The 16,406-nt window shown below is 44.8% G+C and overlaps 3 protein-coding genes across 3 annotated transcripts, besides 11 other annotated features; 2 read left to right on the top strand and 1 right to left on the bottom strand.

Moving 5' to 3' along the window:
- Positions 1-94: 94 nt before the first annotated feature.
- Positions 95-1,005, bottom strand: EKO05_0000428 (Pyridoxal 5'-phosphate synthase (glutamine hydrolyzing); the record flags this gene model as incomplete). Its single annotated transcript, XM_038936605.1, has 2 exons — positions 95-689; positions 743-1,005. 2 exons carry the CDS (start codon positions 1,003-1,005, stop codon positions 95-97), a joined length of 858 nt encoding a protein of 285 aa, XP_038802971.1.
- Positions 1,006-1,242: 237 nt separating this feature from the next.
- On the top strand, positions 1,243-2,395 carry EKO05_0000427 (uncharacterized protein; the record flags this gene model as incomplete). Its single annotated transcript, XM_038936485.1, has 2 exons — positions 1,243-1,341; positions 1,436-2,395. 2 exons carry the CDS (start codon positions 1,243-1,245, stop codon positions 2,393-2,395), a joined length of 1,059 nt encoding a protein of 352 aa, XP_038802970.1.
- A 960-nt stretch (positions 2,396-3,355) lies between these two features.
- Positions 3,356-3,894: a mobile genetic element.
- Positions 3,885-5,755: a dispersed repeat.
- Positions 5,752-6,563: a mobile genetic element.
- Positions 6,564-7,629: 1,066 nt separating this feature from the next.
- EKO05_0000426 (uncharacterized protein) lies at positions 7,630-9,789 on the top strand (the record flags this gene model as incomplete). Its single annotated transcript, XM_059635434.1, has 3 exons — positions 7,630-8,359; positions 8,414-8,599; positions 8,666-9,789. 3 exons carry the CDS (start codon positions 7,630-7,632, stop codon positions 9,787-9,789), a joined length of 2,040 nt encoding a protein of 679 aa, XP_059491417.1.
- Positions 9,790-11,644: 1,855 nt separating this feature from the next.
- Positions 11,645-11,903: a mobile genetic element.
- Positions 11,896-11,950: a mobile genetic element.
- Positions 11,951-13,738: a mobile genetic element.
- Positions 13,734-16,030: a mobile genetic element.
- Positions 16,024-16,406: part of a mobile genetic element that runs on past the window's edge.
- Positions 16,025-16,029: a direct repeat.
- Positions 16,030-16,229: a long terminal repeat.
- Positions 16,030-16,406: part of a mobile genetic element that runs on past the window's edge.

Here is a 16,406-nt window from a genome sequence, read left to right as displayed (position 1 = left end):
GCACAGAACATGCCCGGTCTAGGTACAAACCATCTAACAATTCAGTGTATTAACGCCTTCGCCCATGCTATGCGCTGCCTGTACTCATACAAACCTATTTTGCACGGTCTGCAAGCTCGAACGTCTGCCTCCGCTCAGCCGCCTTCAAGACTTCCTCCAGCCACCAGACATGTATCCGCGGGTCATCTGTCAGCTCCGGGTGGAAGCTGCAGCCAAACACATTGCCCTGTCTTACAGCAATTATGTCTTCCTTCCCAGCATGGTCGTGCTCCTGGTTTTGCTGCAACGCTGGCGCCTTCATCGACAGCGTTGCCATGACCTCTACCTCCTTGGTCAACTGTTCTTTCGCCAGCTCGTCGACCGGCGTCTTGCTAGGCGCAACGACCGTCTCGTCTCTTTCTTCCTCTGTTGCTTGAACCCCGTTCGCGTGCGGCAGTATCTTCTCGACGACAGGCGCGCGGATGAAGACGCATCGGTACGGCTGGTCGGCGCTCTTGTCCGCGGTGTGCCCGAGGAAGGGGAGGTTGAGATGGGCCTGGAAGCTTTCTTGCTGGCGTCCGAAGTGATTTCTATTCACGCGCACGTCCAAGCCTCCAATGAGTTCTTGCCCGCCTCTCTTGGTTCGGTTCGCGCTCTCTGCTAGCAGGATCAGGCCAGCGCATGTGCCCCACGTTGGTTTCCTCTGCACTCTATTGTTCAGTCAGCTCAGTCCAGAGACTGTCACTGCTAGTGGAAAACCCACTTTACAAACCCCCTCAACGGCTCCAGTATTCCACTCCGCGCAGCCACTAGACTCATGGTCGTGCTCTCACCTCCGGGGATGATCAGGCCTTCACATCTCGCAAGTTCGTGTGGTGTGCGCACTTCGATAAACTCCCACTTGGTGTTTGCGCCCTTCCTTTGCTTCAATTCCTTTGCGGCCTGGCGCAAAAGCTGTACGTGTTCGCTGAAGGCGCCTTGCAGGGCGAGGACGCCAACTGTGAAGTCTGGGATCGTGACTGTCATGTTCGCTTAATGCAGATTCTGAGTGAGATAGACAGTGCAGTGAGGTCTACAGAGTCATAGCCAACGCGGCGAAAGTGGAGAGCAGCTTGCTTATCGATAGAGAAAGTCTGGGGCCCATCTGCAGATCGGAGCGCCTCTCCGAGGTCAGAAATCGGCCCCTCCATTGCCGCGGATAGCCTTACAACTGCAACTGCGGTAACGTCTCGCACAGAACATGGTTCTGCGCTACTACACGACATGGCAGATCCAGACCCAGATGCGGGAAAGAGGCGCGGCCTCACGTGCTGGCTGCTGGACACTAGGACATTATGGCCAGGGAGTAGGATTGCAGAGTCGGTATGCATACATCTCTCACGTCGTCTACCTGCTGGTTTCGAGAGGGGCTACGCCTGAGAGGACACGACTCGATTCAGACTAAGCATGGCCACAGGCAAAAGAGGCTTTGGCTCTGATCAGCCCTGAAGAGAGAGAGCTCATTTTACGAAAATACCATGTAGCCGACGCAAAGATGAGCTTAGCCTCTGCCCTGCTCAAGCGTCTCTTTGTCCATAAGACTCTCGGAATACCCTGGCAGTCCATAAGCTTCGGCCGCAAACGCGACCCAAAACACGGAAAACCCTGTGCCTTGCTTCCTCCACCGCTTCACGGCCCGGCTCCCATTGAATTCAACGTCTCTCACCAAGCCGGACTGGTCGTCCTCGTGGGATGTAAAACACAAGACCTCGATGCCGAGCTAGGCGTCGACGTAGTCTGCGTCAACGAGCGCAACGAAGGCACCATGATCGAGTCGGAGGGCTTCGAAGCGTGGGTGGACATGTACGCCGAGATCTTCAGCCACGAAGAGACGTTCGACATGAAATATAACGCCCCGCCCTTCCCGCTCCTCGACGGCACCACAGTCACGCCTGACATGCTAGGCAGACATGATCGGTGCTGCTCAAAGGGACAGCAACTTTCTATCACACTACCAGACGGCTCCGAGCGCAAGTTCTCGAGCGACTTGTTGATCGACGCCAAACTCCGCCGTTTCTACACTTTCTGGTGCTACAAAGAAGCGTACATCAAGCTCGACGGGGAAGCGTTGCTGGCGACCTGGATCCCACAGCTGGAGTTCAAGCATGTCCGCGCGCCCAACCCCGGTACGCCAGCGCGGCGTAGTACCCATGGCGTGTGGGGCGAAAGGGTCAGCGACGCGGAGGTATGGTTCAAGCACAGCAGGATGGGTGAGTGTCGGCTCGAGATCCAGGCTTTTGAAGAGAACTTCATGATTGGTGTTGCGGCGAAGGAGAGGCGGTGGGGCAGTGAGGATGCAGGGTTGCCTGACATATTGACTGAATTCAAAGGGCTGCATTTGGAAGAGGACGTTATGGCGATTGCGAGGAAGGGGTAGTGGTTGGATGACTACACAGGCGCTGGGAGCTGCATTTGCACACTACAACACCGGCTGCACATTGCCTAAATCAAGTCAAGTATGGCGTGCTATTACGATTCAATATCCTGGAGACAACACCTGATTGAACCTTATCAGACCATTGCCTAAGCACTAACAAGAGTATCCAGCTCTGCGTTAGCAGTGAAACCCGCGCTGGTGTTGCGCTCGCAGAAGTTGAACCCCCTGGATAGCTTATGGTGTTGTAGTCGATCGACGAGCGAGCAACTCATGATCAAGGCCCTACCTTGTGTCACTAATGTTCAGGCGTCCGGTCTTGTCCCAATTCAACTGCAATCTGCGAGCTGTGTCATTGACTAGACGCAACCACTGCTCATCTCACGTGCCAGAGGTTCCAATGATGTTCGCCTACCAGGCGTAGGCAGAATCACGCAAAAGTCTGACGGCGAAACAGGCTACCTGCAAGCACCGCAGAAATTTGTAGCACGTACAATTGCACTCCAGACACTTCTGAGCATCTTAAAAGTATGACCGGACAATCGAGGTAATCAAGCTGGCCTACTTTTTGAGAGTCTAGGGGGAAGCTATGAGCGTTCTATCTTTGACTATGCACACGAATTCTTTAGCAGACACTCGTCAGCTCACCTTACCATCATTTACGTATTTTACCTCTCTTGTTGACTTTTTAGTACTCTTTCCAATGGCCTCTCAGCCTTCTACTAAGTAGTACAGTGGTAGACGTCGGTGGGCAAACATAAGCAGAGGTGAAGATAGTTCCTCGAACTTCTCCCTTACTGCCCTGTCTCTGCTCCCATCTGATCCATTGAGAGTGTTCTGCAATAGTTAAGATACAGCGTTCCTTGCACTGAATAATAGTATGTAGATTAAAGAACTGTTTGTGTACTAAGAACTGACTGTACTCCTGGGAGTCATGGACTACAAAGGTGTAGATTTACAGTACTACGTCAAAAGTTAGTTCCACTAAGCGAATCCCCGCATCATCACCACGCCCACCACCCCACTTTGTGAGGCAATTGAGATAGCTACACATAGTTAAAACGCTCTAAATTTTGAGGTTGTACTGTTCTATACTAGTATTTTATTTACCAGCCTTTTGCCTTCCTGCAGGCACTTAGGCGTGCTGGCATACTACTAATAAGTTTCTTAATAAGCAAGTTTAGGATGCGACGCTAGCACTCCTTTAACGCCTTACAAAACTTATCCTAATGCTCTTCTGCCTTGCTATAGTTGTTAAACTGTAGGTAGAGCTTATGCATTATCCGTTTAAGGCGCCACTAGAGGTGCTTAATTAGGTTAAGATTAGGTAAGTAAGCTAGCTATAGGAGAGTTGTAATGTTGTAATCTGCTATAAATGTCTATACAGCGTAGGAGGTATATATATACGCGTTATCCTGCATAAAAAGCTAAGACTTACAATAGTAAGGTAAGAGACCTTACTTAAGTGTTTTAATGTAACTTTTACTGGTATAGCTAACGTACCCTACAGACGAGCCGGTCACCAGACAAGTTAGTCACTTTTGCTAAGCCCCTACCAAACTACCCTTCACATACTAATGCCTTCTTAACAACACTATTTAGACGCGTTAAAAGAAGCTCAGATACAGCTTGCGCTTTAGGCTCTTAAACAAGACACAATACTCTCTTAGTAACGCGCTGCAGCTATCTACAGAGTCTCTTAAACAACACTAAGCAACTAACACGTAGGACAACCTTTACACGCTAATTCTATAGCTAACTTGCAGAAGCTAGATAACAACAAGAAGAAGGTAATTATTAAACATGTTCTTAAGCTAGACGCGTAAGGGTTTTCCTCTTAGCTCTTAGATATAGCTACTATAGCTAATTCTTTGCGCGCTAAGCATAATCTAGGTCCTGTTAGCGCAAACTGGCCTAGTATGTTTGTTAAGCAGCACCTAGAGCTTATAGTTAAGTTTAATTGCAAGTATAACTATAAGAGAGCCCTCTGTAAGGATCCTAAGGTTCTACAGAGCTAGTTTAGCCTAGTAGCTAACACTAAAGCTAAGTATAGCATCTAGGATAAAGACACATACAACTTTAACAAGACAGGCTTTATAATAGGCTAGATCTCCCTAGGAGCAGTTGTTACAGCTTTAGAACAATAAGGTCGGCTAAAGGCAGTCTAGCCAGGCAACCGGGAGTAGGCTACGGCTATAGTAGGCATTAATGCCAAAGGATAGGCTATTTCTGCCTTCCTTATCTTTAAGGCCTACTACTACCTCTCTGCCTGGTACAAAGAAGAGGATCTGCCTTAAGACTAGGTTATTAGAGTCTCTGATAACGGCTAGACTACTAACAAGCTTAGTCTAGACTAGATAAGCCACTTTAACAGGCATATAAAGGAGCGTACTGTTAGCACCTACTATTTACTTATTATTAATAGTTATAAGAGCTACAATTCTCTTAAATTCCAGCAGTACTGCAAGGATAGCAAGATAATTACTTTTTGCTTACCTCTCTACTTATTACACCTTACACAGCCTCTTAATATAGCTTATTTTACTGCTTTAAAGAAGGTGTATAGGCGCTAAGCTAAAATACTTATATATAACTAGATTAACTATATTATAAAGATAGAGTTCCTACCATGCTTTATACGCGCCTACAACGCTGTAATTACTTCTAGGAATATCTAGGGAGGGTTCTAAGGCGCTAGACTAGTCCTGTTTGACCTATAATAGGTTATAAGCAGCCTTAATATAAAGCTGCGCACGCTATTACCACTACTACCTGTTAATAACAAGCTCTGGCAGTTGTAAACCCCAAGCAACACCCTTAAACTAGAGTTGCAATTAACGCTTGTAAAGATAAGGATTTAGAGGTATATAGATAGCTTGCCTACCTCTATAGTTAAAGTGTTTAAGAAGGTCTTAAAGGGGGCAGCTATAATTGCGCATAAGCTAGTGTTAGCACAACAGAAGATTGCTAAGCTTTAAGCTGCTAATAAGGCAGCTACACAACAAAAATCACACAAAAGAAAGTAGGTTAAGAAAGAAGGTACTCTAGTAGTTAAAGAGGGCTAGCAATTAACAGCCCTAAAAGAGTTTAGGGTGCGTTGTAATAGTAAGAAGGCAAAGAAGCAGGTGCGCGCTGAAGTGGGTGAGCCTTCCTAAAGGCGCTGTAGACAGTGCAGTAAGACTAGACATAACGTGCGAACGTGTAAGAAAGAGGTAGAAGTAGTTTCTAAATAATATTACAGACTGTACTGCAGTTTGCAGTGTTAATTTAGGTTGTTTTGGGTTATAATGGGGTGGAGTTTGGTGGGGGCTTGGCAAAAGTAACCGACTCGTCCGGTGACCGGCTCGTCCGTGGGGTACGTTACCACGTAGAGCATTAGGGTCCCTCTCCATAATAATGAGTGGACTCTGCTGTAGTCTACCCTGTGCATCTAGCCATATAGCTCCCCACACCATCTAAGCAGGTAGACAACTAGTAGAGATCCCAGTAATCATCCTTAGCTTCTATCTCTTATTAGGATAGCAAAACACCTACTGCTGTTTATAGCCAGAGCCCTTCTAAACAGAGCACTTATTGCTAAACTTAACTGTGTGCTAACGCCAATTAAACGTCTAATACTCTTAAGTAAACTAGAGACACTAGAGAGTATGCCTATAAGTAAGTTTAGGCCTCTTTTTACTCCTCTAACAGGTTATATAGTATTGCTTAAGTGTACAATAGATAGTTAACTTGCTAGGCTTATAGGTAGTAGTGTTGTCAGGTAGAGCAATCTGGGCGACTTTAGCAAGCTTAGAGTAGGTAATCTGGGGATTCCTTTGTGTTGTGCGGTGTAGGAGCTTCTTCTGCGTATTAGATAGTATCTTAGGTCTGCCTAAGCAAGGTCTATCGCGTATAGTTCCTGTAGTGTTAAAACGTTTGTAAAGATTTTAGATAGTACGCTCACAACAGCTAAAGTGACTAGCAACTTTATGGGTACCTGCACCTGCGTGTAGCCACCCAATTGCCTAATCCCGCTCTACAGAATTTAAGCGACGGCGTTTCTGCATCTAATGGTCAAGAAAGTAAGGAAAACGGAGTGGTAGTGGTGAAGTTGTAGGTGGTCAAAAAGTATGGGTGGCTGGGTTGACGCGTTGGAGGGACGCTAGCGCGGAACTAACTTTTGACGCGCGACTGTACCAGACGCAGGAACATCTGTTGCGAGTACTTCCGAAGAGCTGAAGATTGCTTGTATCGATCTCTTCCCTAACATGGTAGTAGGCCCAGTAGAGTCTGTATCTACGAACAAGACACAACCGCTTCTAGTAGGTTGTGCCAAAATCCTTTCCTGATATTGTGAACGGACCTTACAGTCGAGCAGGAGCAGAAGGTTACGAAGAAAGAAACTGCTATCTAGCCTAATGTGTCAAGGAACGGTTGCACGAAGATGCAGGCCGAATGTCCACCGAAAGCTCGTGAGGATACATGAGAGGGCAATGGCAGCTATCTCTTGAATTTTACATCACAGCCTGCGAGTGTTCAGGGAACTTGAGTCGCCTACTTAATGCCAATAAAACAACTTGTGGTCGTTCTACTAATTGTGATGTTGCAAGGCATAGATGGATCTGCTGTGACCTGCTGTGACTCGACCGTTTCCGCAATATACGGGGCGTAGGCGAGTGATTTGGGCCAGGAATCGGTTGGAAAAATGTTGATGTACCTGACGGTGGCCGAGTGAAGTAGTGTGAGGGGCGCCTTTTCGCGTGGCGCGGAGATCTGCCGAGATGCCGACTGCGATAGAAGCACCTCCACTTCACCACCAGTGCATTGCCTAGCTCACGTCACTTCCTAGGTTTTAGTGAGCGGGTGCACTAGAACTCGTGCTTTGAGCCTTCTCCTTCACGACGCTTACAGACCTCCAGCGTCTGTAGCAACCTTGAGGCGACCAATCTACTATGGTTCGAGTACAAGCTTCATGCTGCCATCTGAGCAATGCTGACTGAAGGAAGACTGGCAATCTGTTTCCCGCCCGTCTGAGGACGACGCACATAGAGAAGCATCATAATATGACTTACCGCCGCAATGGCAAGCTGCAGGCATGCGAGCCTTGTCGAAAGGGAAAGCTACGATGCGACCACATGATGCCGAATTGCGGGAGGTGCGTGAAGAGAGGCAAGACTGAGAAGTGTATTTACCACCCCGCCCCTTTGACGAAGCCAGCCACGAAGAGGAGTCTAAATCCAGATCCGGGCTCCTTCAGTATGGAGGGCGACGACGCTTCGCACTGGCTCATTTCTGGAACAAAACCTGCATCAGAAGCATACCTAAATCATCTTGAACGCACAAACCGTTCAAAAAGCTTCACGCCACTGCCCCGTTCAGTGCGTTCGGAAGGGAACTACGCGGTAGCCACCTCTATGCGTACACAGTCTCATCGTCCAGACAGCCCTCTTTCGCCCCAAATATTGGAGGAGGATCCCAAGCCGGTTTTAAATCAAATCGTAGGCACAGATGCACTCGAATTTGACAAAGGAGCTGCCTTCATCAACCACTCTGCAGTTCTGGCGGAGAATGAGTCGATTGTTGGCTTGTCACCACCCGGGTGGACGGGCGGATCTCGAATCTTGCAGTCACACATCGATAGGGGTGTAAGGGTCCTTGTGTTGTTGAAAGATCTGTCGTCCATACAGAAGTACATTGACAAATGGTTCTCGTTTGCGGGAGGCGTAGTGATCATCGAACCCATGGTGAAGATATACCTCGAAGGGCTGTGGTCTACGTGGCACAAGATCCTCGAGTCCTCGAAAGCTGCTGATCTGCAGGCAATGTCTGCACAGATATGGGAGAATACCTCAAAGCCACTGTCAAGGTTACTGAAGCGGGACACGACCCCTCGCGAATTTTGCTCGAGCGTCACTGGTCCAGATCTCAGATGGGAAGTGATTGGTATCCTGGCATCTTTGGTATCGCTTGTCGCGCAGTCCCTAAAAGGTATATCACAGCTTCGACACTCGACTGAGTAAGGCCGCTAACAGAGCAATGCAGATGGCGACCCTGTGTTCTGCTCCCACGACGCCGCCCCAGTTCATCGAGTTTCTTTAGCTGCGAGTATGCACAATGTCTCAGAAGAGTGCACCAATTTCTGCGATACTCTCGGTGTGCTCAACGATTTGTATTTGTGGCTGTTATACGAAAACTCTGTCGCATATTGCTCGCTACGTACACGAGGGAGTGAGCCATCACAAGCAATGCTCTTTGCTATCTTCAATAGCAACTCACTACTGACGTCTCCCGCAGGTTACGATAACTGGAAGAAGACCTCAGCACTAGCTGCAGCATTGCAATGTGCAAACTTACATCAAGAAATCACTGCCGACGAGCACACTCCTTTTTTTATTGCTGAACTACGCAAACGGTTGTTCATCTGCGCCTACAACAACGACAAAACCTCGGCTGTTTCTGCTGGGCGACCACCGAAACTTACTAGGCTTTACTGCCGTCTGCAGATTCCGCTGGATCTGACAGATGCTCAGACGATGTCAGAGGGAGCGGAACTGCAGGCCACGATTGCAGAGCTGGATGAGGAAGGTTGGAACCAAGAAGGCGCTGTGCAACGCAGTACTTTTGCGCGAATCTCTGCGACTAATGCTCTGATCACTGAAGAGATCCTGGAAATATCCCTTGGCTATCTAATTCCCGAAGAGATCGTTCGCCGTGCTGCAGACATTGAGGCTCGGGTACTGAAATCCTGGGACGACCTACCAGAGTTCCTTCGCATCGACTTCAGCGACCCCTGGAACTCTCACCGCTCACCGCTAGAGCTTCTGTTTCTTGTTGTCATTCGACTCGCGAGTTTGGATCACCAATTTCTACTACAGCGCACATTGAGCAAGAAGGTACATTGCGATTTGACGAACATAAATTTGCAGTTACTGTCCGTCTGTGCCGAGATCTTCAGGATGGTAGTCATGCTGGTGGACAGCAAAGACTACTTCCGGGATTTCCAAATCGACTTTGTTCAAATTCTAGCTGTGCATGGGATTCCTGCCGCTGCAGTTCTAGCCATGGAACTGCTACATCAAGAACAAAACCCTACGTCTGTTTTGGCGCAGGCATTTCCGCTGCATCGCTCTGATACAATACAGAGCCTCTCCGTATTTGTGTCGTGCTTGGGAACGATCAGGCCAGATGCCAATGGATATCAGAGCTGCGATCGAGGGAGGGCATTCCTGAAGAGGATACTAGATCTCATCTTGGGTCCAGGTCCTGCTTTGTCGAGAAGCGGCCAAGCAGAGGCGGAACAGCTAGCCGATCCCACCCTTGGAGCACCTCTGTTTGAGCCTGGGGATGATGGGGATTTCATGCGCTGGCTCGATGATGTGACTTGGGATCAAGAGACCTGGATCAATCTCACTTCGTAGCGACATTCACAGTTTGACAGCTTTCTCCGGTACTCCCATGAAATATCCCTCCTCACACCCGATATATTCCACCGCATTTCCTTCGTTGCGGGAGCTGCATTTTCGAGTTTCAAGCATGTCCAGAGCATGCAGGCCGCCTTTTCCGTTCGCCAGCGCAGCGCAGCGCAGGTGAGAGAGCGTTTGCGGCGGCACGTTCACACCCGCTATAAGAGCTGATCCCCCCCCGCCCAATTCCTCCCTCATTCCTACAATACAATACCTTTGTACCTCCCCAGATATATTCTCCATATCCACAGCTCTACGAGTCTGTCCTGAGCCTACATCAAACCGAACTAGCGTTTGAAACACCACCTTCACCTCGACTACAACAGCTGATCCTCCCCGCCCACTTCCTCCCTCTTTCCTACATCACAACACCATTCTGCCTCGCCACCGAACTGTCACAGAAACTTCCGACCTAGAGGAATACTTCGGTGGCGCCGAGCTCACTGTCGACCAGCAGCATATCCGTGAGCTCGAGGTTCAGATGGATCAGTTGAACAAAGATCGGGCCAAGGACCGTCAGAAGCTTAGTTTCCACAGCAACCGATACGACAAGATCAAGCCGGTGCTGTCCTTGATCCAGGCGAAAATGACCGAAGAGTTGGTCTAGCAAGACCCCAGAAGCCCCGGTTGTGTTCCTGCCCTCGAGGCCTGGCTCAAGGACAAGTTCCAAGACACCAAAGCCGGCAATGCGCAGCGCGAGCTCGCAGGTGCAAGTCAAGCGGAGATGGAGAAGCTTCGAGAGGAGTTGGTGGAATCAGAAGCACAGCCCATCCCCATGAACGTGGAGGTAGTTGCACCGATAACCCGCATACTTGCCGCCTATCAAAAGGGCATAGCAGATTTCCTCACGAAGGTTAACGAATGCCTGCGCCCCGCGCTCGCTCAGATCGACCCCCGCAGGTTCTGGACCGAGCAGCTACCTCAATCGCTCGAGCTCATCGCCAAGTTCATGGAGCAGCCTGGCATCACGGCGCAGGCGGCGGTATGTCTATCGCATGTCACAGAGGCACACCGGGTAGACACCTTCCTCATCACCCAACATATCATGGCAATGCCAGAGCAGCCCGCGTCTTTTTTAGATGAGCTCCAAGCTCGGCTGGCAAGCACGGCAATACAGCGCCACTATCAGTTGAACAGCACAAATGTCCCCGATTGTTGCCCAGTGGCCATCTATGGGAGGGAATTTGCGAGTCTCAACATGGCTGCCTTTGCTGCAGCGAGCATGGACCTGCATCCCGGTTGGGATTGCGAAACGAATCTCACGGCTCCCTCTTTCGATCTTCAAAGATACGTAAGTATTCCAGTCGACTTTATCAGTCGCACCCCTTCGTCAGCGCCCCTTCAGATCTCGGCGCCGTCCAGCCCACAGGTGCTCGGTTGCTCGCTTTGCCCTCTCTGTGAGCCCTAGTCGGGTTTTGCTTGAACTACATCAAAACACCGAGCTGGAATAGTAGAGTCGATGTCAACGGCAGAGAAGATCGTTATCCTGGTCGAATCGGACTTGTTTGATGTTACACCGGCCAACACTTGTTATGCAGGAAAACTTGGGAAACACAGACGTGACTTATTGCGGGCTAAAAAGACCCCATGGAGTTGAAGAAGTGCTTGAATTTTCTGGACGTACTTGATCGGGATCTGTTCAGGGAAATCGAGGGGTACGGGTGACGATTACGGACAGAGTGGAAAAAATCAAACGGCTTAACCTAAAACCCTAAAACCGCATAACTAAATATGAACAAAAGCAGTATAAAGTGAATAATTCAATTCTATATAACGTACTCCATAAGCGAGCAACACCCTCACTTCATACCACAACAAAGCGAAATTTGGACATAGGGCCCTGCACACCAAAAAATCATTCAAATCTATCTTAACCCAGCGAGGATATACTATCCTAAGCTTCCTAGAGCCTCTAGGCATCTAGTTGCTGCACGCTGCCTAGTTATCTAACCTATTCTGGTTAAAAAAAAAATTCAGATTTGCAGAAGCACAGACTACCCTAGCAACAAACTATCTTATCTGATCTTATTTTAAAGATCTTATTAAAAAGAACACACAAACTAACAAAATTGTTATAGACTAGCCTTAGGGTAGGATGTAATAAGGGTTAATATAGTATTGTATCTCTTAAGAAGGTAACATGTTACGTGTCCTTCTAATATGTCTATAGGGCACGTAACTGCCCTGTCTTACTTAAGGCTTAAATAAGGTCTAAGCCTATAACATACCTTCTTTCCCTATCTCTTCTAGGCTGTATATATTTTACTAGGTCCTTTCTATATTTAGTGTAGCCTAGAAGATGCTAGTAGTAGGTAAACTCTAGGGCTAGTTGTAGTTACGTAAGGGTCTAGCTCTTAGTAGGTTAGCTACTTGTCTAGTCTGTAGTTTACCTAGGGTAGTCCCTATACACACCTAGGTTATTTTTATTTAACCTAGCATACCTGCCTAAGTTAGATACTATACTACTCTATACTTCTACCTAACCTACCTATAATATACCTACCTAATTTTCTATATATACCTTTACCCTACCTACTATATCTGTTATTACCTCTAGTTATAGCTATTAGGCTACTAGTTAAGGAGCTAGTAGTCCCTTTAGAGGAGGTAGTTATAGTCTGCTATAGTCCCTCCCCTTTACCTATAACATACCCCTAGTATTTCTTATCTATAGTTTCTAATCTAGTTATAGGGCCTAACTATATATATAGAAAGCTTACTACTATTATATAAGTAACTATAAAGTTAAAGGTAACTTAGATAATAAGGACCTAGTCCCTATCTCTACTAGCGCTGTCCTGTGCTGCCTCTGCCGCCTCCTTACTATTCTTACTAGCTAGTCTTATAAGTGCCTACGTCTGTTATAGGCCTACTTACCTGCTAATTTCTTCTATAGCTTACTACGTTTCTAGTACTAGTAAGACCTACTGTACCTGCGCTAAGCGTAAGCGCATTTATATTTATAATAACAACCTCTTTACTATAAATACTAAGCTCTACTACACCTAGCGTAATTTTAAGCAGTATATCTAAGTACGTGTTCCTGTTCTAGCCCTATATTTTTAACTAATAGTAGCTAAGGTGTTAGTGCGCGCTAGTAACGCCTATATTAAGACGCCTAGCACCTAGGGTGTAGGTAGTAATAAGGCTAACTAGGGGCGTTAGCCTATCTTTTACTGTAGGTTACCCCTTTTATTACTGCTATAGGTCTTCCTTTCTAATATAACATTTTTACTAGGTGCCTACTATAAGCACTAGTAGGTGTATAAGGCTGCACTTAACCTAGCCCTAGCTAACCCTACACTAGCAAAGCAGCTAACCTCCTCTTACACTACCTGTTCCCCTACTAAGCCTAGTATCTAGGTTGCTCTGCCTACTATACTGTTGTCTAGGCGTTATAGTAGTAACTAGCTAGATACCTACCTCTAACAGTTTATAGCTGCTATAGGTTTAGCCTTTTAGTTCTAGACTAAGCGCATAAACTATATAGAGGTAGTCTAGGCCTATACTACTATAAGAATTTCTGTCTATATTAGGTATACAGCTAACCTAATCTAAAGGATGCTATTAACTAAGTTAAGCGCCTACTTACTACGCCTTACTACTGCCTAGAGTATGCCCTATTGTCCTGCTTATCCTACTACTGCTGCTCTAACTTCCCTAATAAGCACTGCTTGTCTGTCTACTAGCTGTGCTTACTACCCTGCTGTTACTACTCTTCCTTCCCTATAGAGTTGCCTACGCCCCTACGCTAGCACTACTCTCCCTCCTTTATAAGGTCCCCTACGCCCCTATACTATTACTACTTCCCCTCCTCTATAGAGCTGCGCACGCCTACCTACTATTACTACTTACCTTCCTCTATAGAGCTGCGCACGCCTAGCTATAACTTTAAGGAGATATTTGTTGAAGTCGTACTTTAGTTAAAGACCGTAAGCACTAATTCTATTAGTTCTTAGGGATGAGTACTGGTAGATTGGTTAGAGTTATTAGCTAAGCAAAGCTTGTAAAGATAGGGTGCACTGAATAGTACAGAGTAGACTGTCTAGTTTAAGCGTAAGTTAAGATTCTAAAGATAAACTTAATTAATAAGGTTAAACACAAACTATAAGGGTTATATTCCTACTAACTATATACTAAGAAGATATAATAATTGTTAATAAGTAACTAGAGTTAGTCTAATAAAATGTATAAGGGTGCTTATAGACAAGAATATTATTTTATACTTATTAATAAGCAGTTATATATATTATGCTTATTAGTAAGTAGTTATATAATAACCCTTTCTGTCCTGTCCTTCTCTACTGTTTGTTCCTTTAGGGCGGAGTTAGGGGTCTTAGTTAGCTAGTACTTATGTTTGTGCTGTGCCCTAGCACAGGATTATAACACTATCCCTCCTTCCTCTTTAGTTTGTCCTTAAACTACGTAATTGTCTGTTAGAGTTTTATATAATCTATAATCCCTATATCTAGTAACCTGTAAGTTAAGATGTTCTTATACACCTACAATATCTATCTTATATTAGAAATCTATTAAGCTAATATACCTACTAAAGTCCCTTATAATTATTATTTCTTTAGCAGCTATAAGTGCTATATTATATTAGGTAGTCTAAAAGGTTTAAAGTATACTAAGTGTATAAAGGCTAGTAAGCTATATATAAACATGTCTTAGGTGTTATTAGATAATACTTATAAGGAGTATAAGAAAAAGGTAGAAGTATATAAGTTACTTCTTATAACTGTAATTACGCAATTATTACGTAAAAAGAAAATCCTAAAACAGGCAAATAAGCGCATATAGTAAAAGGCGCTATATTTAGTAAATAGAATAGTTAAGGCTAGTAAGTTAGACCTAGCTAAGGAAGTTAATTCTAACTGTTCTACAGCGTCTATAAGCATATGTGCCTTACTAGCTACCTAGAGTACTCTTATTTTAATTAAAGAGTCTATAGCAAATTATAGTACTTATGTACTAATTAGTAGCAACTTATAAGATACGCAGGTAGTTCCTATATATTTTCTAAGTCTAGGTATCCTAACTATTTAACTAGGTACCTTTATTAATTACTATTTCCCTTATATATTACTATTTTTTTTAACTTCCTATTTATCTTTACTATTAGCTTAGTAATAGAAGTTCTTCTAGATAGGCGTTCTAGAGTTAGCTGGTTCTAATAGTAATATGTGGATTACTAGATAGATCTTTATATCCTTTAGCAGATTAAGTCTATAGTTAACTAGGCTTATCTGCTTTATAATAAAAAAGTGTCTAACTTTAACATAGTCTAGTTTTTTTGTTAGTCTTTATGTGTAAAGGTTTTTTATAAGAAGATAGACTTTATCCCCCTCTTTTAGCTAAGGTGCTGTTTTTCTTTTTTAGTTAACATATAACATTACTTTTTCTTAAGCCTTACTAATATTTTCTAGCGCTTTCCTATGCACTTCTTTTAGTCTTACTACTAAGGATATTACAGATTTAGTCTAAATTAGCGTGTCTAGACTTCTAGTAAAGAGGTTTAGATGTATCCTATAATTTAGAGAGAATAGTAATTCTTCTATTACTTCTAATAATTTATTATTATATGTAATTTGTGCTATAGGTAACAGCAATACCTAGTTGTCTTACTGCTAGTTACTGTATATATATAGGTATGTTTCTATAGTCTAATTTATTCTTTTCGTCTATCTATCTGTCTGCAGATAATAGGCTGTTAAAAGCTTCTTCTTAGTACCTATAGCTGCTAAGAGCGTAGTCTAATAATTTAATATAAAGAGCTTGTCTTAATTACTAATAATTAATTCTAGTATACTATAATGCCTTATATGTTAATCTAGAAACACTTATATAAGCTGCTCTACAGTATAGCTATATTAAAAAGGTATTATCTTAGTGTACTTAGTAAATCTGTTAACTATAACAAAGATTAAGTTGTAGTTATATCTAGTTACAGGGTCTTATAAGATAGGTAGCTGTGTAACAAAGTCTATTGTAATATTTGTCTATAGTGCCGTAGGCAGCTCTATTACCTGCATTTCTCTATATTTTATGTGTGTACTGTGTTTGTTTTGCTAATAGTTAACATAGTTCTCAATATATTTAGTAACCCTGTCCTTTATATTACTAAACTTATAGTATTACTTAATAAGTTCTATTATGTGTGTAATTCTAGGGTGTCTGTATAGTAGGTTATTGTAAGGAGTGTACAAAGCGATCATAAGGGAGGATAGGGTTAAAGAGGATAGCAGGTGTATTAAGGTACGTAGTATGTAGTAACAAGACTAATTGCTAGAGTATTAGTAATAACCTCTAACACCTTTATATAGTCTAGGCTGACTAGCCCTATAGTAGCTCGCTAAGACAGGCAGAGGTACCCCTAGGCCCAGCGCCTAACAATGCCTCCCTTCTCTAGATGGTTTGGCTTAAACAATAGTATAATTAGCAATACTGTATTATTTTAGCCTAGCCTTAGACGTGTTTACTACGTCTGTCCTGTTATAGCTAATTCTAACTAGGTTTAGGCGTTTTAGACGCCTTGTAAGGCTAGATAGGGCTTGAAACTAATTCTGCCT

This window comes from Ascochyta rabiei, chromosome 1 (genome assembly GCF_004011695.2).
Source record: "Ascochyta rabiei chromosome 1, complete sequence".
Taxonomy (NCBI): Eukaryota; Fungi; Ascomycota; class Dothideomycetes; order Pleosporales; family Didymellaceae; genus Ascochyta; species Ascochyta rabiei.
The sequence above is the reverse complement of the archived record's forward strand: the minus strand, read 5'-3'. Positions and strand labels throughout refer to the sequence as shown.